Source organism: Trachinotus anak, unplaced genomic scaffold (assembly GCF_046630095.1).
Source record: "Trachinotus anak isolate AG129_WGS33_773 ecotype Australia unplaced genomic scaffold, CSIRO_AGI_Tana_v1 ptg000020l, whole genome shotgun sequence".
NCBI lineage: Eukaryota > Metazoa > Chordata > Actinopteri > Carangiformes > Carangidae > Trachinotus > Trachinotus anak.
The window spans coordinates 430,943-453,516 of NW_027273871.1; the positions used below are offsets into that span (position 1 = coordinate 430,943).

The window sequence follows — 22,574 nt, forward strand, 5'->3', positions numbered from 1 at the left end:
ACGTTCACAGTTGCCTGGTGGCCAACCGCCCACAGACAAGCGACTGTTAAACTAGCTGTTATATCTTTGACGACATCATCCTCAGACTTTATTCTTCCTTTGCTGACCTACATGTTGGTTTACCTCTTTCTTTTCTTATGGTAAACATGCGCGTCTGAGCTCTCCACTGCTGAGCCCGTTTAGTCACTGTCGAGGCTCCATGCTTTCCACTGTTTTGGAGTAGGAGGAGGAGGCAGAGGAGAAGGAGCAGGGGAGGGGAGGGGAGGGGAGGGGAGGCCGCCGTGTGCGTCAGTAAGCCAAACATGTTCCAATAACGGGCTATATTATCTGCTTCTATTTGCAGTGCGCTGTAGCCAGGCGCCAGACTGAGCTTGAGCAGAAACCTGCAGCGCTTTTTTCTTTTGTTGCTCCCCTCTGAAGGAAACGCTCTCTGAAGGAATGGCATCTGCAAGGCAGCTGGCAGAGAAGAGGTAGGCTGAAGTTGTCTGTCAGTTTTGGGGCATGTGGGGCGTAAGGCAATGATTAAACTCGTGAATACAGATGAGATGAATGAGTTTTACATAGTTTGTTCATTCCTAATTGGACCACCTACCTGGATGTGAGTTTTACTTTAGTTGCATGATGCGCTGCCTGCATCATTTCAGCACCATGGATAGCAATCACATTTTTTTTTTAGGGAAGGTGATTTGTGAATAAACAGAAAAACCTACTTTTCTTTTCTCCAGTATTCAAAATATTGTACCTTAAATACATATGTTGACTAGACCGACAACGATTTCCTTGTGTATTGTCTGTTAAATAAACATGCACTGATGTGATTTACCTCCTGCCCCTGTCCTTCTCATCAGGAATCTAACCCTTACCCCCGGCACTACCAGCACCATGCCAAAGACAAGACATACATCAGGACCTGAGCTTTAAGAAGACGGAGGATGGCAGGGGGTGTAAGGAGGAAGACGGGGATGGGAAATCAACTGGGGTTATATGTGAGGTTATGGGCAGTGAGTGTGTTAATGGGAGCTGATCTGAGCTGGCTGGGCCTGAAAGACCGGGTTGGGGTCAACGCCCAGAACAATGAGAGAAGGGTTTTGGCACATATCCCTGGTGACATCATTATAGGAGCTCTGTTCTCTGTCCACCATCAACCACCTGCAGACAAGGTATGTGTGTGTGTGTGTGTTCACGTGTGTGTGTGTGTGTGTGTGTGTGTGTGTGTGTGTGTGTGTGTGTGTTCATGTGTGTGTGTGTGTGTGCTCATTTTCTCCATGTGTGAGAAATGTTAGTAATCCAGTTGTGTTACACTTCACTCAGGTCCACGAGCGAAAGTGTGGTGCGGTGCGTGAGCAGTATGGGATCCAGAGAGTAGAGGCCATGATGCACACTCTGGATCGGATTAATGCAGACCCCACGATTCTCCCGAATATCACCCTGGGCTGTGAGATCAGGTCAGAAACCAATCACAAAACTTCCTATTTTCTTCTTATACAGCAACAAGTTGTTTGTGAACCTGTTGGACCTTGAGTGGACCACATATTGACACAAAGAAGAGTTTTGATACAAAATAGGAGCTAACCTGCAAACAATTGTGGCTCATTATGTGAGAATGAGACAACAAAGTACATGTTAGACAGAATAGCATGTTTAAGATAACAATCAGCAGAATGTTAGGTATCACCAGAATGAGCTGATTACTGTACAATCATCACAAATGAAATGTAATATTAAAACCGCTGCACTGTGGAAGGGTCCATTATATAAATTGCAGAGTACTTTTATTCAATTTGCGATCATTCAAGGGAGACAAAAAGGTTTTACCGGTTCCTAAAAAGTAGGACAGCTGTGCATTGCTGGCACATCTGGATTTTTTTTTTTTTTTTAATAAAACAATATTTAAATAAGCAAAGGGAAATGTCTCTAAAGTTGACGTTTCCTAATTTAGGTCCAACGTTCACAATAAGACAAAGACAGATGGTAGGAGGTGTTGTTAGGCGTGAGTGGAGGACAGACTGGAGACGTGAAGCAGCAGGCAAAGCTTCAGGGAGACTGAAGAGAGCTGGCTATGAGCTGATGGACAGTGGCTGGAGGCATCAGGGCATTAGGGGAAGACAGGTATCTGAGTTATGTAAACCAGAGCATCAAGCCTGAACTACACTTCTCAGATGCCGTATTTATGTTGAAAGAGTTGATCGCTGTAATCCTTCCTCCTGTCTCTAAGGGCTATGATGTGACCCCCCCTCCCCGGCACAACTACACTTTAAGAAATGAGGGACAAAATGCACTGTTCTGTTTTTGCACAAAGGTTCAGCAGGAGCTAATATGAGGCTGATATTGCTGGTGTTGTGCCTACCAGCAAGGACGTACCACTCTGCAGGATTTTTGTGCTGAAATGACTTTACAGCTTGTGTTGACTGAGCCTAAAGAAACTTCATTTTAGCTTTGGCTGAACTTTGGATTGCAAACTTCTCACTGTTCTAACAATTGTCTCAGTTGAGTGCACTCTTTCAAAACTATGAGGCACAGACTGTGTGCCTAAAAATGGATCCAATTGGCTACTCTAAGCTATCCTCACCTCTAGTTCCCGTCCTGCTTGCCAAAACAACAATGTAAACTCTATCTTTCTGCACCAGGGACTCATGCTGGCACTCCGCGGTGGCACTTGAGCAGAGTATTGAGTTCATTCGGGACACTCTAGTGTCCAGTGAAGAGGAGGAGAGTCAGGGCAGGTGCACTGTGGAGGGGGGGAGCTTTTTGCTCCAGGCGAAGAAGCCCATCGTGGGTCTAATTGGACCAGGATCAAGCTCTGTGGCAATCCAGGTGCAAAATCTCCTCCAGCTCTTCAACATCCCCCAGATTGCCTACTCAGCCACCAGCATGGATCTCAGTGACAAGGTAAGACAAAAACATTAACATCAAAGTTTGTGACAATTTCAATCTTTACATGACAGCAAAAAATATCCACACAGTCATAAACATGGCAAAAAACCAAAGCAGAAAAAAAGGCTGTTTTCTTTCCACTCTTTCTTTTCTTTGTCCAATGAATCTCAAGAGAATTCATGTCTGTTTTTTATTCTACAACGGAACCTGACTTGAAACTGCATTACTCACTGATAATAACGTAACTATGACAACAATAAAATCAGACATGATTGTCATCGTGATGGTTTACCAATCCAAGAACAATTCTCATAAAATACTACAGCATGGTAACTATTATAACTGATTTGTTGTGCATTGCCTAAAACCTGCTAAAACATTATTATGTCCCTTGTTCTAAAATCAGCTGGAAGTCAGTGGGGTTTATAGTAGGGGCTGTTATGGATGCATGTGTGACTGGTAGACAGGGTGTCAAATGAAAAGATGCCACATAAACTGCCAGACTTGTGAACATGTCAATTCCTTCCAACAGAGCCTGTATAAATATTTCATGAGGGTAGTGCCATCAGATATGCAACAGGCCAGAGCCATGGTGGACATTGTCAAGAGATACAACTGGAGCTATGTGTCGGCAATACACACAGAGGGTGAGCCAGTGTGTGTGTGTCATTGTTGCATTCTGACTTTTACTTTTCATCGCCCTGTCTCTCATCCTCATTTACACATCAATTAAGCAGCATTAATGATATTTATACTGAGTTACTATTGTAGCCTAATAACCAGTGCAGCAGTAGATCATATTTTTGTGAAGCTTATAATATTCTCTTTTTTAACAGTGGGTCAGGAGTGGAGAAATGATTGTGCCTGTGCCTGACTCAGTTCTTAGTTCCAGTTCTTAGTTTTGGTGGTTTTTGAGTTTTCTGTCTGAAGGGGCAGAAGAGAGGCGCTGCACTTTTACCTACTGACATTCTGACCTGCCTCAACATAGAGGAAGCTCGGCTGAATTTCATACATCATTTTGAGCCTGTCTTTATAGAAATACACAAGTAAAAAGTAAATGCAACATTAAGTAACTCCTCTGTATGAGCTCTGATTTTAGTCTTATTTTACAGTGGAAGCCATTATATCTATGTCATGAATATGAAATTTATATGAAATTAGCTCTGCTTATATATTCTCTGTAATCCTGTTCATCACTGGCAAAGCTTCCCAGGGAACATCTGCTATGGGCTTTGAACTCTTGTGGCACACTGTCCACAGATTTGAGTGACGCCTCAGTCACTGATCATATTCTCACAGCAGTTGCTCATTATCAGATTTGCATATGATTATGTTATATTTATTGCCCTATATGTTACCAAAGAAACTAAAGTTGAAATAGATTCAGCTGAAAGTATTCTAGCTGCTTTAAGAGACTTACACCAAATCACCCGTAGTCATAAATAAAAGCAGATAAACAAGCACCTTTATCATGTCCCTTGTGGACAGTGTGATGGATGGCAATATAACACCACAATTGCTTTATTTTATATTTTTGGGTTTTTTTTGGTACCACAGGCAAATGTATCATATTTCATTGTGCATATATAAGGCTGATCTCTCACCTCAGAGCAGCCCCTGTCTCCCTGCTGTGAACATCTAGGCAATAACAACACACAGTTTCAACAGATCCAGCCCCTGCATCACTAATCCCACTTATTCAGAAACAAAACACATGCTACTGGCGTCATTCTCAATATCAACCTAAATACTCCATTCTGCTCCCATCAGTTCACTGTTTCTGTTTTAACCTCTTAGTGGCTCAAGGCCATTATGTTTATGAAATAAATCCCTCTTGATAAGAATAAGTGCTAAATCCTGACTGGAGTATTCCAGTTTATTTCATAAAAATACCCAAACTGTTGTAGAGGGGGATTTAAAACAAAGGGACTTTTGCATGCCAAATGTTCTTTTTCAGGATAAAAGCTCATGTATCTTTTAATATAAAAAAGCATATGTTTTAACAGCTATATTCCAGATTTTCTTGCTTGTGGTTTTCAAATCCAGTAGTGGGATGTTTTTCAAAATGATATGTTATTCAATATATGCTATGACACACGATTGATTTGTTTAATCTGACACTACCAAGACAGCTATGCATTCATTTGCTAAATACTTAGAAGACAACTAAACAAGGTAAACACTCTGTGCAAAAATACCCAGCATTTAATTTACTCAAGATTTTATTTCAGGCTCTGCTTTTGTTTTTGGGTTTTTAATCTCTGTGAATGGTTATAAATACATGGAATATCCTTAGTAGTCCGACAGGACAATTTTAACATCCTAGCTGTCAAATGCAGGTGCACTTTGCTTGTTAATCTGCATGGTATTTGCATAAATTAATGACAAAGGTTATGAGCCAGTACCAGATATTAGCTTCCTCACAAAATCAGCAACAAAACATTGTTTGAAAAATGGTCTGTACTGATATGAGCGGCGTAATTTTTCTTTAAAGACATTTCAAATACAGAGATGCAGAAATTCTATATTCACTGTAGCTCCCGGGGTTATAGCTGTGGTTATGAAACAGAATACTGCTCAACCTACTTTCCATTGCATTTTGCCTGTTCCTGCAGGCAACGAACAAACAACAAACTTATTTACAAAGTTGGCCACAACATATCTATAAGAAGATTTTTTTTTAATACCAAAAACCATTGCAGTGTAGTTTTATATCTCCTTTCTCAGGCTTTAGCCAATCAGAAGAGAGGCTCTGAAATATAGCAGATTTCAAGTAAACATTTTGAGAAACCAAATTCTGCAAGGTTGGACAATAGGTGGAGGTGGGCTGTGCTGGGGGCATAGCTGGGGGTGGTCACTGTTTTGTTGTGACATCACAGTTACAGAAGTCCTGATGGCTCGTTTTAAGACAGTTTCTGAATATGGACCGTGTGCATTTTGTCTGTGGAACACCTATCCCTGCTTTATAATCAAAAAATACATGGAAATGTATAACATTTTCTACCTTTAAAGAGTAAAAAAACTAATTATAATTAAGACAGAAATGGCAGCATCATCATTAACAGGGAGTTGAATGGAGGTGTAAGTGGAGTTTAACAACTGAAAGACTGTTATCACTCATGGAGGCATGTCACATATGGGATAAAGAACTCACACGTAGTAATGAAAAAGATGCCTCAAACAGTATCATGCCCAGAGTGAGCGTACACTTGCAAAGCAACAGAAACTAGGTGACCTCATTTCCAGCAAAAACAGAGAAGTCTCACCCCTGACAGCTCCCATAACAGGGACTGAATTATCAGATTCTCAAGTGTTGTTCTCAAGTGTGCTGCCTTACACCAGTGCATTTGACTGTCTACACCCTGTGCAATCTGTGTGTGTGTCTCACAAGAAGATACGTGAAAGTGTGAGGAGCAAAACAACAAAAACAAATGTTTGAACAACATTACAACGTGAACAAAGTGTACTGGAATTGCAGGTTTTTAAATGCAAATACATAAAAAAAGAAACCGCCAAATATCTAAACCGTTTCGTTAAAGGGTCCCTGTGAGTTAAAGAATTTCGTCACAGTCTCATCTGCTCAGTTTGTTTGTGTTAATTAGGTCTTGTGTGTTATGTGGACACCAATCCGTTCATCTGGTCCCACTCATAGGTAATTATGGAGAGAGCGGTATGGAGGCATTTAAAGACATGGCAGCAAAGGAGGGACTCTGCATCGCCCATTCTGACAAGATATACAGCAACGCAGGGGAACAGAGCTTTGATAAGCTCCTGCAGAAACTACGAGGCCACCTGCCTAAAGCCAGGGTGGTGGCCTGCTTCTGCGAGGGCATGACAGTGCGAGGCATACTGATGGCCATGAGGCGACAACGCCTGGTGGGAGAGTTTCTGCTGGTTGGAAGGTATGTAGAATTATGAGTGCGTTTCGTATGCATGGGATTGTCTGCTTTCTACCAGAGGCTAAACGAATTGTGTAAATTAATTTTCAATCCAGACTCTCTTCAGATGTCCAGCATCATCAGACGAGATGTGTTTGTTGTCATCTTTGTCCCCTCATCGTCATCCTTGTCATCATCTTCATGGCATTCATCAACTTCACAGTGGTCTAAGAAACTCAAGGTATTTTTTAATGAACTTTTTTATATGCCAGAAACCTCAAAATCAGATGTACTTTTTTCTTTGATACTATTTTTACATTCGGCCTGTATCAATGCACTTGTTACTATTATTGAGAAAGGATAATTCAGACTACTCTGTTTGTATTATTTACCATTCCAAAGGTTGATTCCTGCAGTGTTGTCTGTAAGACCATACTTTAGCTAGAAAACGCAATTTCAGACATGCAAGTAGGGAAGCCTCTCAGTCTCTAAAATCTGAGGCTTCCCATAGAGACACACATTAAATGAATCATTAATCAATATCAAAGTATTATGCTGTTATTGTCACAGCCGCGACAGTAAACAACAGCTCAAGAAAATGAGGTATAGCTGGTATCCATATGGAGTCAGTATGTGTCACCTTAATAAATAGGCAAATAAATAGATAAAGCAATATGCAGCAGCCTAATCTATCCTTCAAAATACAACATGGTGCAAGATTACTCATTAAAACAATGACATGTGCTGAATATCACCACTTCAAATTTTGCATATTATGTCTTGGCTCATTCAGGTTAATTTAGGGAGATAAGACATTAATGAATGGGAATACAGTGCAGGAGATAATGTATGCAATTAAAAACATGAGGGAAAAAAAAATAAGTGGGAAAGAGGGGGACGATGTAGCAGGAGGTTTCACTCTCTCCGAGAATAACGTTTTATTTTAAGGTTTAGCTCTCTGGCTCACTCTTGTCCCTGGTGTTCTATAAATGCCTTTCCTCATTAGGAGCCACATATGTAGGCTGTCGCTCAAATCTGACAGCAAGAAACATAAAATAACCTTGAACTACATATCACAAAAAAAAAAAAAGACCTATAATCCCCATAACTACGCAGAGCTGCCAGACAGGTGTGGTGTTGTCTGCTCATTATTAAGAATGATTTAAGATGTAATTTCTAATTTGTTGTTCTGTTTCGAGGTTAATTACATTTGAGATGTACTATTGAGGAGGTGGCGCATTCATGTCTCATTTTGATGCACATGCTTTCATGCAATCGTGCCGGAATACCACAACTGTCAAGTGGAGAGTTCTGTCCTTCTTCAACAGCATTTTTGACCTCACATCGTTGGCTTCATCACCATCATTCTAGTGGTCAGCCTGAAGGATTTGTCACCAGGTTTGTGTATGTGTGCAGTGCATTCTTAGCTTCCATTTATAGAAAGAGCAAGACTGAGGCAGCAGATGATGTTTTTTTTGTTTTTTTTTGCCGGCACTGCTTAAGCCTATTTTGAACTGTTGTATCCAAGCCACGGTCAGTCTTCAGCTTGTTTATGAAGAAATTGTTGCATCACAAGAACATGTGAGGAATTAAGATACCACCACAGGGCTTACTGTTTTTATGTGGGGCAAAAAGTCACATAACATTAGCCACATTAGCGACTGGACTCTAGGGATGGCACTGTCAGTCTGTGTTAGATGGTTGACCACTTTGGTCAGACTAAAGTCTCAACTACCATCGGGTGCATTGCCATGAAAGTATGGACATTCATGGTTCCCAGAGGATGAATCCTGACTGTGTTGACTTTTCTTTTCTTTGTTGCTAAAGATTTGTACTGAACACCTCTAATTTATATCCAAAATGCTTGCAAAGCTAATGACATTCCCATCAGCCTCAGCTGTGCTTTGTGTTCAGTAGTAATTGGCAAATGTTAGCGTGCTAACATGCTAAACTAAGGTGGCAAACACGGTAAACAGTGGCTGTATCCTCTCTACTCCATTTGTAGTCTTCTGTGTAGTCAGTTTGCTATTTTGTAGTGCTGTCTGAATGTATAGTGAGAATTATCATACCCTATATAGTGGTATCATAGTATAGGGATAGTATAGTACAATGGGACTGCATTGTACTTGTCCTCTCCATTAATCTGAATCTCCCAAATAATTTCCACTGATCCTGAAAATGATGTTGCAGCTAGTTTGGACTGACATTGCGTCCTTTTTCCTCACTACTTACCTTAGCCTGCTCCTCTACAGTCTCTACTCTACCGCTGTGTAGGAGACATGTCAGAGGAGACATACAGCATGGACGTCTCTTCGCACAAGTGCTCCAACTACCTATTCGGAGCTGCAATTGCTAGCGAGCAAAGCAACATGATCCCTCACTGGCTTCACATCGGCTAATACTGCCATTTGTGTGCGCTTGACTGAGTCGGAAACACAGCAACTGAGGTTGCATAGGACATGGGAGAATTTTTCCTCTGTTCTGTCCAGATGGCTGTTTCACTTTTTCCTTTTTTTTCTCTTGTGTTGTTAAGTTTCATTTTAGAAATGGACACGTTCCCAGCCTCAAATTTGTCCCACTACAGGGTTGTAAAGTGTCCTCTCTGGAAAGTTGACCAGTGTTGTGCTGGATGAGGTGAAATAAGAGCACACTGTATGTATGCGTGTGTGTGTCTTCAGGCTTGTAGGTGGTGCAGCAACACGCTGCGCACAGCATATTGCCCTCACAGGTCAATGTGTGGGTTTTAGAGCTCTCGTTCAAGAGTGATTCAAACTATCCAGAGTCAAAGCCCTCTGTGCTTTTCATATCCATTCCTGCCTTTTTTATGCCAGTGTACCATTTCTGTGCTCGCTTCTCTAAGGATGTGTTATGAAATGATCTCCTACCTCACCCAGAGAACCAGGCATCATAAAAAAAAAATCCACCCACACAACTGTTGTGTAACTCCAGCTTGGTTTAGCGAAGTTTTTTAAAAATGTCTTCTTTAGCTTTTTTTTGGTGGTTAGAAAGGGAAGAGTGCGTTTCTTTGTGTTGGTGAGGGTTGCGTGTTTACATGTATGCACATGTGTGGAGGTGTGATCAGCCTTCTGTCTTTGTTGATTGCAGACATGAGGGAGAGATAATAATAGATGGAGTAGAAAGCTTTTCAAAGAGTCCGCTGATGAGATAGCACATTCAGTCCGAGCCCACAGCGTTTTAGAATGAATAGCAGATCAGATGTGTCTGCAGACGCAGCAGTCTGGTGGTGTTTGTCTGCTGTTTAAAGTTTATTAAGCAGGATCAGGTGTCTTTTTGTTACTATAATCCGAAGGTGTTGCCTCTCTGTAGTGAGAAACTAATACTGAATCACTTGTGTAACATTTCTAAGTTTCAAATCACTATGTGCTCTAACTTTGTCAGAATTAAAAATACATTAACAGATTGGTTCACACATACAGCATGATTCTGCAAAGCAGGGCTTCTGTCTGCAATTAGATATTTGCTCCTGTTGTTAAAGTCAAGCAAATCAATATGCTCTTCATTACAAGATTGTCTCAATGGGCTTCACAGATAGTGAGCCTACAGAGATCTAATTAATCAGCAGCCAGACACAAACTTTACAAACAAAGTTATGCGACCATGGAAGTGATACATACAAAACAAAGCATGTATCACAAAACAGTGTGTTGAAAAGATCCCTCAGAAGTTTATTATAGGTTATCTCTGCAAATGAACATAATTAAAATTTTTCACAATTCTTCATCTTGGATATGTGAAAAAAATACTTTTTTATCACCCAGTGAGTCTGGTGTTGGTGCATCTGAGTCATCATGATAATTTTTTATTCTAATGTAACCCTCTGCAGAGCAAACATTAAGTGCATTTGTAAGACACCACCTGCCACCTTCAGTCTGTGCAGCAGTGGTCTCATAAGCAGCAACTACAGCTTTTTACAGCTGCCACATTAAAAATTCACTGCCACCATGGACAGAGTGTTATCTGTCTTTATAAACCCATTACATTAATCTGTTTCACCCTAATCCTTCATTTAGTTAAAACTTTGATTCCTTGATTTCTGAACTATTTTGCCTTAATTTTTTTTAAATTTTTTTTTTTAATTTGAGCTTATGTTTTGCATGTTAGTGTAATATTTGCTCCCTGGACTGCTGAGCCGCACTTTGTCAAGATGTCACTCACTTGGGTGTAATTGTGACCAGTGGAGAGTCCCAGTGTATAAACATAGTCTTGGTTAGGAGGTGGGAGCTGTTCCATCACGTCTGACATGATGCAGCAAAGGAAATCTAAGAAGTCTAAAGAGAGGTCTCCCTTGTAGGCTAATGGTCTGTAGTCTCTATATTGTGGCTTTTTATCATTTCTCTGTCAAGCATTGTGTCAGGTTAGTTGTTCTTTAAACATAACAGACAACAGGAAATTTCCCACAAGTCAAACTGAGTAGACAGAGCTGTTTAAACAGTCAAATCCTCATGTGGGTTTCAATATTGAGCAAAAGCTTACAAGATATTAAAATGTTACCCAGTGTACTCTTTATACTGAACGATCTGGGGTTAGAGAACGGACATTAAATGCTGACACTGAAAATAAAATTTGACATTGAAAACAAAACCTGGATTGAAAAATGAAATAATGTCATTGAAACCTGAAGAAAGTTGTAGTGGCACCGAAATGAAAAGGTAAAAGGAAAAAGGTTCACTGGTTTTCAGTTGCAGTTTTCCATCACCATACCTTTTTCTATTCAGGTTTTCTTTTCAATGTAAAATTCTATTTTAAATGCCAAAATGTTACTGTCACTGAAGACACAAAGCTATTCTACTGAAAAATATCTGTACTACACATCTGCTATAATTATGTATCATTATATAAAATACTGATTTAATAAATGGTTATAATGAAAATATTTATACCCCTTTATAAGATAGAAAATGTTACTTTTTTTGACTCCTTACTCTAACTGAACCTGCTGTACTTCTGTCTGGCTCCACTGTTCTCCTCCTCCTACCCAGTGATGGCTGGGCTGACAGGTATGATGTGACTGATGGCTACGAGAAGGAGGCAGCTGGTGGAATCACTATAAAGCTAAAGTCGGCATATGTGACCTGGTTCGATGATTATTACCTGAACCTGAAGCCCGACGCCAACCTGAGGAACCCCTGGTTCCCCGAGTTCTGGCAGCACCGCTTCCAGTGCAGGTTGAGGGGACATCCGCAGGAGAGCGCCATGTACAACCGCACCTGCACCTGTTAGTACCACACAGAGACCCTGCTCCACACATCTCTTTGTAATCCAGTCCGTGTTCAATTGTTCATTTTTCACCATCAATTTAGATTACAGGGATTGCAGTGATTGGGTTTCTCCTCACGCCCAGGTCTCTGTTCTCCACAGGGAGAGAGTCTCTGCGCCATCAATACGCCCAAGACACCAAGATGGGCTTTGTCATAAATGCCATCTATTCCATGGCTTACGGCCTCCATGCCATGCAGCAATCCCTCTGTCCTGGATATAAGGTATGATACTGAACAGCCTGCACATTTGTGTGCTTTCATATCAGGTGTGACAGTACCAACTGTGTTTCCTCTTCCCCAGGGTTTGTGTGATACCATGCGGCCCATTGATGGCCGCAAGCTGCTGGATTTCCTGATGAAAACCAACTTCACTGGCGTATCTGGGGAGACCATCCACTTTGACCAGAATGGAGACTCGCCTGGCAGGTGAGGAATACGGTTGGGAAGGAAGGCACAGAGGGAAGGGGGAGAAATCAAGAAGCAGAGAGAAACATTAACTGTGTGCATATGCTGTTTCGTGCATACGGTGTGTATCTGCCTCAGGTATGAAATCATGAACTTCAAGCACATAGGCGAGGATGAGTACGCTTACATCCACGTGGGAAGCTGGGATCAGGGCGGCCTGAAGATGAATGATGAGGAAATCTGGAGTAATGACAGTGACATCATCCAGTCAGTCTGCTCTGAGCCCTGCCAGAAGGCACAGATCAAGGTACGAACCACTCCACTGCACAAAGTTTAACATTGTTGAGATCGATGTGTTTTGGAATCACCAAGCTATATTGAATTTCTTTAAATCTGAACAGCATGTTTTATCATTTAAGTAACAGCAAGTGTTTTAACTCTCCCTACCCTTTCATTTGCATGCATGCAGGAGAGCATATATCAACCTCTTTAGACTATAAATGATTTAAATTCATATTGTACATCATATCAAGTTGTATATTACAATTCAATTCAGAAATAGATGTTTTGCTAATATTGGCAGCAGTTTCTGTTATGATGGTCTCCCTCCAAAATTTGCGTTTTCATGCACCAGAGAATATCTCATAGTTTTACTGAAGAAAACTGCCAAGCAGGACCCACACAACAGCCTTAAATTGATCCCACAGGATTGTAATCTACAGTGTCGTTCCAATCGTATCCTTGAGAACCCCACCAGGGACTCGGCAAACTTCTTTGTTCCGGCTTTAATCATCTCCCATCTGGGCTTCTCTGACTCCCTTCGCCATCTCCAAATCATGGAGAATACTGCAATCTGCCTCCTCTTTATGGTCCCAACAGTCTCTAACAATTAAACCTTCCCTACGCACTCTTCACTGGCTCCCTGTTAAGTGGTGACTTGAGGAGAATTCAGAACTCCAGACTCATGCGTTAGGTTTTGAGGAGATCTGTGTGGCCTTACCAGGCCTTACACCCCTCTGACCTGTGCTGACCTTGTCAATGCCTCCACTCTGTTTCCTGTTCTCTCAATCAGAGCAGATAGGCGTCTGTACTGTGCTTATGTCAAAGTGCATATTATTAGCAAAATTGAGTGGTAGTATAAAAGTGAAAGGCTCCTTTCATAGTGCAGGCTCATAGTTATATTGTTATCTCTGATACCGCTGACCAACTTTTACTGATTCATTAAACAGCATCTGATGGAGGTGGAGCTGATCCTTGCTATGTTATGTGCTGTTGGGTGGTTTAATTTATTGTATAGCATTGCATCATATCTTATGTGCTCATTATAAGTAGGAATTTAAAATCTGCTTAAGTAACCAGTATACTATAGTTACAGCTCCTCTGAAATGTTAATCAAGTGAAGTATAAGCACCTCAGACTCATGTTTAAGTAAAACTGAGCATTTAGTTACTTTTCCAACACAATGTGAACTCAAGGGCAACATAAATTTTCCAAATGTACTGGCGTGCATGTCTTCAGATGAAACTGCAGCAAACATGTAAACTCTTTCCAGAAATGAAAAAGATTTGAGCACTGAACCTTCTCTATGTGAAGTAGCTAACCACTGACCCACCATGCCTCCACTTTCCTTTGTTCTTTTTCTACTTCTACGCTAAACAGCTGCTAAGGCAGAATAATGAGGCTCAATGAGATTCTATACGTTCCTTTTCTTCTTCTGATCCCCCGACGAAGAAATCCTCATTTCTTTGCTTACAGGGCAGTCAGAGTGGAAGATTAGCTACAGGAAAGTGCCATTGGAGCTTTGAGACCTTTCCGCCCTTTCATACTCTGGCGTGTGTATGTGTGTGTGTGTGTGTGTGTGTGTGTGTGTGTGTCTCCAGGTGATCCGTAAAGGAGAGGTGAGCTGCTGTTGGACCTGCACTCCCTGCAAGGAGAATGAGTTTGTGTTTGATGAGTACACCTGTCGAGCCTGTGTCCTGGGCTCCTGGCCCACAGACGACCTCACTGGTAAACACACTCTGTTTATGTCTCTATTACTTGAAAATGCATGATTTCCAAACAGGCCAGGAATGTGGGTCACACACTGACGGTGTACCCACAATCCCCTTTGAATCTGTCGTACCACACGGATCACAAATACTCTGAACTAAGACACTCTCTGTTGCAGAGAAATAAACACAAATACTCATGTAGTACACACACACACACACACACACACACACACACACTTTTACAAGGAGACTTGATATTCCTGCCAGAACACAGGATTTGGCTGAAGCTTAGATTTCTTAACTCCAAAGTCTGTCAAAACTATTTGAAACCCTTTTCCTGCCCTTTTGTAAACGCTTATTATTTCCCACAATATCTCGGTTCCTCTGTAGTTTGAAAAACACACAAAGCCTGTTTTTGATGTGTATCCTCCTCGGGAGAACAGCACTGTGTTTAGCCTGTTATCACTTTATTCTGTCGCTCTCTGATCCCTCTTTTCATCCTTACAGATCCCTTTATTGTTTCACAACAAATTTACCCCTCATGACCCCCACTGTATCGTAGACTGAAGATTTTATACATAACTACATCGTTGTTACTGTTCACAGTGAATAGCACACACATCCTTTCACTATCTCCCTTGCAGACAAATCAAAATGCTGCTTTATCTGTGTCTCGTTTTGCTCACTCTCCATCGTCTCTCTCTCTCTCTATCCCTGAGGTTGTGAGCCAATCCCGGTGCAGTACGTGCGTTGGGGGGATCCCGAGCCCATCGCTGCAGTGGTCTTCTCCTGCCTGGGCCTCATGGCTACACTTTTTGTTACTTCTGTGTTTATCAAGTAATTATGGCCAACAGCTTTACCAGTCACGCACATACAAAGTGAAAATCACTGGGTCAAAGCTGAACCAATATAGCAACAAACAACTTCACCCAGTATCCACCGGTAGAAAAAGACGAAGGGCTGTTCTGACCCAGTGTTAGCGTTATTTTTTATATTACTGCTGGTTATTTACTAAATCTAAAATATGGTATGGATGCAACCTGTTACACTCCAGCTCTTAACTTACTATTTGTGTCACTATTTATGTTCCTTTGTGTCTTTAAATGTCATATGCACATTGTTTTAGACAACAAACAGGAAATTTGTTAAAGTTTTTACACAAAACTGGAGCTTGTTGTATTTAACCTTGGATCAAAACAAGCATATTGAGAGCCTACTAGTTAAATTACTACATCGTAAATCAAAACTGGTTTGTCACAGTTGTAGGAAATACTCAGTGAAACCAGAAAGTTTCTCTCACTGCTCCAACTATCTTTTAGCCGTTCTGCGGATCTGCAGTTGATATAATTGAATTTATCTGTAGATTTTGGGACACGCCTGTGGTCAAGTCATCCAGTCGTGAGCTCTGCTACATCATCCTGGCCGGAATATGTCTGGGCTACCTGTGCACCTTCAGCCTTATCGCCAAGCCCCACATAATCTACTGCTACCTCCAGCGGCTGGGAATCGGCCTGTCCCCTGCCATGAGCTACTCCGCTCTGGTCACCAAGGTACTTCCTTTCCTGTTTTATCCCCAAGAGGCAAAGGAAGAAATAGTTTAATGTTCATGTTTCACTTCCTGTGAAACTTTACGAGTTAAAGATCCATGCTTCCATCATCAGCTTCACGAAAAATGAAAAATCATCTTCACCCCCTCTCATTAGAGGTTTGATGAAATATCTCTGAGATGTAAAATTCTCTGTCTCTTCCACTTGAACTGAAGGTTCAGAAATCAGCAGAACAACACTACAAAATGTTCACTGACAGCCGCTGCAGAAGAAGATGATCCTTTGACATAGCAAGGCTATTTTTAATTTCATGGTACATGTCTAACTTTACCTTTGCACAACCACATTTGATGGACAACCTGCAATCACAGTCCTGTGTTTTCGGCATAAACAGAAGGGCATCTGAGGATAAGAGCAGGGGTAAAAGAGCTACCACCAGAGATTGGATGATGGCCAATTGGAAGGGGAGTTATGGTAGAAGTCGAGGATCTGTGTGTGGGCTGAGGTTGATGTTTAAGATCTGGCAACTAAAAAAGGGGATTATTGTTATGAATCAGTGTGAGCGGTATCATCCGCAGTCGATGTAAGTGACGCCTGCATAACCACTTGATCTATTTTTGATCCAGACCAACCGTATAGCACGGATCCTGGCAGGCAGCAAGAAGAAGATCTGCACCAAGAAACCTCGCTTTATGTCCGCCTGCGCACAATTGGTCATCGCCTTCCTACTCATACTGCTGCAGCTGGGGATTATTGTGGCACTTCTTATCATAGAGCCACCACAGGTGTGTGTATGTATGCGCGTGTGTGTGTGTGTGTGTGTGTGTGTGTGTGTGTATGTGTGAGTGTATGTATTTTCAAATGTGGGGGATGTTCATTTACATTTACATTTACATTTAAGTGGAATGACCCCTCCCTTTGTCTCCTCTTAGGTGATCTATGACTACCCAAGTATCCGTGAGGTACACTTGATCTGTAACCTGACCACTCTGGGGGTGGTGGCGCCGCTGGGCTACAATGGCCTGCTTATCCTCAGCTGCACCTTCTACGCATTTAAGGTACTTCAGCATGACAGTAGTTAATAATACACAGGGTATCCCATTATACTTTCACCACTGCAGATATATATTTTTGTGGCTTTGCTCTTCTGCTGCACATATTCTATTCTTCCTACTTCAACTTTAAAAATGATATTCCTCCCTTTCTCCTACAGACCCGCAACGTGCCAGCTAATTTTAACGAGGCCAAGTATATCGCCTTTACCATGTACACCACCTGCATCATCTGGCTGGCTTTTGTTCCTATTTATTTTGGCTCCAACTACAAGATCATAACCATGTGCTTCAGTGTCAGCCTCAGTGCCACAGTGGCTCTCTGCTGCATGTTTGTCCCAAAGGTAAGAAATGCAAACATTTTTTGGTATCATTTTTGCATGCCTATGTCTTTATGCTAATAGTTATTTGTTGGTCACTTTCATTGGTCAGGTTTACATCATGCTCGCCAAGCCTGAGAAAAATGTCCGGAGTGCTTTCACAACATCCACAGTGGTGCGCATGCATGTGGGTGATGCCAAGAAAGCTGCCAAGGCTGGCAAGTCCACCAGCAGCATGGCCAACTTGTTTCGACGTCGTGGCTCTGCACAGGACGACATCAGGTATATAGAGGACCAAAGTAGGTATCAAACTACTAAGTAACCCCTCATTATCTAAAACATCTGTGTCCAGTTGGATAAAGGTTCTTTAGAAAACATTTTCTTAAAGTAGTTCTAGTTAAGTTTCTATTAAAAATAAATACATGAGAGAGTTGCACAAATTCAACTCAGGTCATGTCCTGATGGAAAATAAAAAAAACATTTGACTGCATTTTGAAGCGCATGTTTTCCCCCTGATCTCTGAAAGCATTGAAAATAAGGGGAAAATATTTAAGTTTGTTACACTTCTTGTTTCCTAAGGATAAATGTGTGAAAATGGAACAGAGCATTGTTGTGAGACAGTCAAAACCTACATAAAAAGACCTTATCTTATGCATGGACTCCTTCAGATTGGCACTATTTAGATCATGTTTGTTTTGCAATATGTATATGGCATATTTTCTTTTGGCATATTCAACAACACAGGCCTCTTCTAATGAGTCCTTTTTGGCCTCCATTTTTATTGATTGTTGCCAGATAATGATAATAATTATGCTATAGAAATGCTTGCAAAATAATATAATCAGGAAAAATACAGCACAGTGTTTCTGGTAGAGGCTGAACACTCACCTAGGAACTATATTAATATAAGTCCAGCAAGGACGGGAGAGATGCAGCCACATGTATTACTTTAGTTGTTTCTGCTCATGAGTCAATGTATAGAAATGAAAGCTCTGCTGGATCCACTGCAACAGGCTGGATGTGAAGCTGAGAAAAACTGTTCCCCGAGCTGAGAAAAGGTTACCTCATTTGGGTTAAGTACTCCCACAGGAGACCCCGTCGCCTTTAAGGATTTCTCTTTCTAGGGAAGATAAGGGAAAATGGCGGAAGATGTAAAATTACACAGACAGTAACAGATAGAATCGGGGATGGTAGGAAAATTTACAATAAGAAGTAGAACATGGACCTCTGGGTAGATGGACAAGCTTCTTCTCTCTAATATCTGCCATGATACATACATACATCTCATGGATCTCTCACGTTTATTATCAAAGTTAAAGCATAATGTTCAAGTCAGCTGAGAGCTAATTATTGAGTGCTTCTCTGTCTCTTTCATGCTTCGCAGTTCCAATGGGAAATCAATGACTTGGGCGCAGAATGAGCGTGGCTACAGACCCAACCTGTGGAAGAGGATGTCATTCCACGTCAAGAAAAAAGACACAGTGGAGGCAAACCAGACAGCCATCATCAAACCCTTCTCTAAAGGAGGGGATATACCCGCGGACACTGCTGTCAAAGAGCAGTACGAAGAGCCACAGGTGTCTCAGCCCTTCACCTGCTCTCCTCCTCAGTCTCCTCTGCCCACCATCAGCCAGCATGCAGCCAAGTCAAGGGGTCTCCAGGGGGGAGGGGATGGAGAGGAGCGGCAGGCTTTACCCACTTACGTACCTGAGCACGCTGCCGGGGTCAGAAGAAGAGGCGGGGACAACAGCCAAGCTGTCGGCACGGTGGATGGTGGGGACGTTAGCGTCATACCTGTGGGCGTGGGTGACATCGGCATAGGGATGATTGGCGGTCAAACTCAGGGCACCACCATCATGGACCAAATCAGCTGCGTGGTTAACCGTTTCACCGCCAACATCAGCGAGCTCAACACCATGATGCTGCCGGGGGGAGCCACCGTCAGCTCCACCTCCACCACCGCTCTGCCTGCAGCCGCAGACGCCGCCCCCACCTGCCCTCCCCAGTACCTCACCTCCAGGAGCAGACAGGCCCCCTCCACTGTCACCACGTATGCTGAGGTGGCAGCTGTTTCCAATTTCTGCGAGAATCGACCAGCGGGTAAGATTTACGAGCACCTGGCCGGGACTTGCGTGAGTAGCAAACGAGCCAAGGATATGGAGGAGCTGGTGGCTCTGACGCCTCCCTCCCCTTTCAGAGACTCATCTCTGAGCTCCAACGGCAGCTCGCCCCCCTCGCTGTCCCCGGCCTCTGAGGCTGAATATGACCAGCTGCTGCTGAGACACTACAGCCAGAGCTCGTCCTCTCTCTAAACCTGCTCCCTCCACACCTCCTCTCCCCCTTATTTATACTCTAATTGGAGTATTTTAAACTCCAAGAGACAAAGCTTCAAACTGGACCAAACTTGGATGCCTTTCTACATGTGGATACTCTGAATGTTTAAGCAGTTTTTTTGTTTTTTTTTGTTTTGTCATTTTCAGATTGGATTGAATGCACCCACACATGCCTCCAATGAGAGAAGAGAATCACTGGCAAGACTGAGCAGTGTCAGTGCTTTGTCTGTTGTCTCCAAGTGAGTAAGAAACTTGACAAACTCAAACACACTTATGGGCATTTTGCAGACTTTTTAATGCTATACTGACACAGGTTTCTACTCAGTTTTAAACTTTTCAAATTCCAAAGAAAATATTGCTTCATTATAAAATAGTTATCAATCATAAGTGGAGGAAATTTACCAAATATTTATGTTCAGTGGCTCATATATTAAATCTCAAAATGACATTTGATTTTCTAGGTAAGTGCAGGTCTTAGGACACTAAAAATAGTTGTATTTTATTTGTATATTTTGCACCATGTATTATCATAAACACAGAAAAGGTGATTTGTTTTTATTGCTTATATAACTGCTGTTGACTTGTGATGGTTTTTGTTACTGATAAATTGCCCTAACCTATTTATAATATTTTGAGACTCAGCTGGATGTAGTTTGGTTATCGACATGAAGGCGCCTGTCCAGAGGAAAATAGCTTAAATAACTTTGCTGGGAGGTCAAACGTGACACATTTCTCCTGCCCTCTAATTTGTTGTCCATCCTGAAAGACATACGTATGATTTGTATCCTGACACTAGAGGAGAAAGTGTACAGGTGCTGCATTATGCAAATCAGGGAGAAGTGGGTTTTTTTTAAAAGATTATTTTATTTATGGAGACGTTCCCTTTTCTTGGACAGAAAACATTTACTGAGAGAGAGAGAACAAAACACCTCCCCCTCCTGAGAGGGAAGCAGCTCTTTACATCTCAAGGGAATGTAAGACATTGCCTCAGTGGACACAGCATCATCAGGTGTCTCACTCACAAAGAGCTTATGGACTACTTGGATGTCTTCTTTAATTCTCTTCTCTGGATGTGACTTAGCTGAATGTAAGATAAACTGCCATTACATGAAGTGGACCAAAATGATCTTCCACCTCAGGATGTGTCTGAACCAAAATACTCTCTGAGCGCTGTCATCTGCTGGCTCACAATGTTTTCTTGTTTTGTTTTTTTTTTTTTAGTTTGCATGATGTCAAAATTTGTTTGCACTCTTTGAGTTTGTACTTTTTAATATTGCACATGTCAGTAAAGATGAATAGATACAGTAGCAAGGTAATGATACTATTAGTGATTATTGATGTGTTTTTAGGATTAGTTTAAGGAGGAGAGCGGTGAACTGGATGTATGCCAGACTTTTCAGACGTCTGTTGCAAAACAGCTTGTTTCCAGTCTGACTTTTTACCTACATACAGTGTGTGCCAGTGTCTCCCTGCAGTAAATGACATTGTGTTTCTGTAAATGGGCTCACATGAACGATCCTGCCCCGAGCATTACATTCTAATCTCTCCAACATTTCAGGCACAGGGAGGATATTATTTTTTTTTAAATAATATTTTATGTTTTATGTTATTTCTTATGCTTGAACTTATTCAATGAATATTCTTTTTTATTATTCTTTTATTTGTATCTGCATTTTGGCTTCTCTGAGGATGTAGATGAATGATAGTATCAATTTTACGGGCTTGCAATTTTTCAATGTCTAATTACGATGTAACTGATGATGGTCATGAGGAAGCTAACTCATGACTGTTTATCAGATTTTTTTTCTTGACTCTGTATGTTTACACGGGCAAGAATGTTATTCATGTTTTTTGAAATGCACAGTGATTTATATTTTTTTTTTACTTTTTTTTTTTTTTTACTGGTTTTCAATGTAAAAATCATCATAGACAGTTGCCATATTTGCATGCAGGTTTGTGCCAGTAGACATTTTGCAGGTGCATACAGTGCTTGATGCCAATAATTCACTGATACAGTCTATCTTGGTCTTATGTTTTCACCTGCCTTCCAGATAGACTGAATTTACTGCTTAAATTTGTGCTGCATTAAAGGTTTCCATCCAAAATGCAATATATTATTTTGACATTCATTTCTAATTCATTGTAAATGTTCCTTATTTACATTATAAGAATACATCAATCACAGAAATTACAATAGAAATTCTTTATTGCGATGTTAGGAATAATATTTTACTTCAGTATTTAATAATCCATTATTTTATACTAGTATACCCTTACTTTCTTGATGTCACCAGTTTATAAGAATAAGAAGTATTAGGAATAAGATTTTCTTTAAATGTTTGTCATGTTTTAAAGGAGTCATTATTTCCGAGCTGGATCGTCTGCAGCGCTTTATTTTTACAGCTCCTGAGTTGATGTTACTTATGAGCCTTCTTCTAAATAAGAAGATAATTGTGTCAAATTACTGTGCGATAATTAATAAAATGGGAAATAGGGTTTCTAGGGCACGCTTTATTAAATAACGTAATATAATTTCCTATGCCATAAATTGTTTTAGACCGAAATTGTTCTGTGAAATTAATAGTCACAAGATGGTGGATAAAGTTTATTCATAGTTAGGGCGTAATAGCACAGGGAGGAAGTGAGGCCACAATGGACCAACTCATTGTTTATCATTGAAGTCTAATGGTGGTATATGGTGCTCTATTGTTTACCCGCGCTGATACAAAACCATCAAAAAACACTGGACATTTATTCATTGCATAAGTGTCAGCTAAGTGTAAAATCATCTTTACAGACCACTACAGACATGGTCAGTATACAGACACACTACAAAGGAACTCATACAAGCTACATCTCTAATTTGCAGGAACATACGGACCGTCACAGCCTTCC

The 22,574-nt window shown here is 41.2% G+C and overlaps 1 protein-coding gene across 1 annotated transcript; it reads left to right on the forward strand.

The window, feature by feature from the left end:
* Positions 1-300: 300 nt before the first annotated feature.
* On the forward strand, positions 301-22,167 carry grm5a (glutamate receptor, metabotropic 5a). The gene is made up of 18 exons (XM_071506457.1): positions 301-470; positions 849-1,160; positions 1,312-1,445; positions 2,628-2,889; positions 3,407-3,521; positions 6,527-6,776; positions 11,753-11,988; positions 12,132-12,253; positions 12,333-12,457; positions 12,575-12,743; positions 14,317-14,443; positions 15,147-15,264; positions 15,791-15,977; positions 16,601-16,759; positions 16,907-17,032; positions 17,188-17,370; positions 17,459-17,628; positions 18,731-22,167. Exons 2-18 carry the CDS (start codon positions 933-935, stop codon positions 19,656-19,658), a joined length of 3,639 nt encoding a protein of 1,212 aa, XP_071362558.1. The 5' UTR covers positions 301-470; positions 849-932; the 3' UTR covers positions 19,659-22,167.
* The last annotated feature ends 407 nt before the right edge of the window (positions 22,168-22,574 follow it).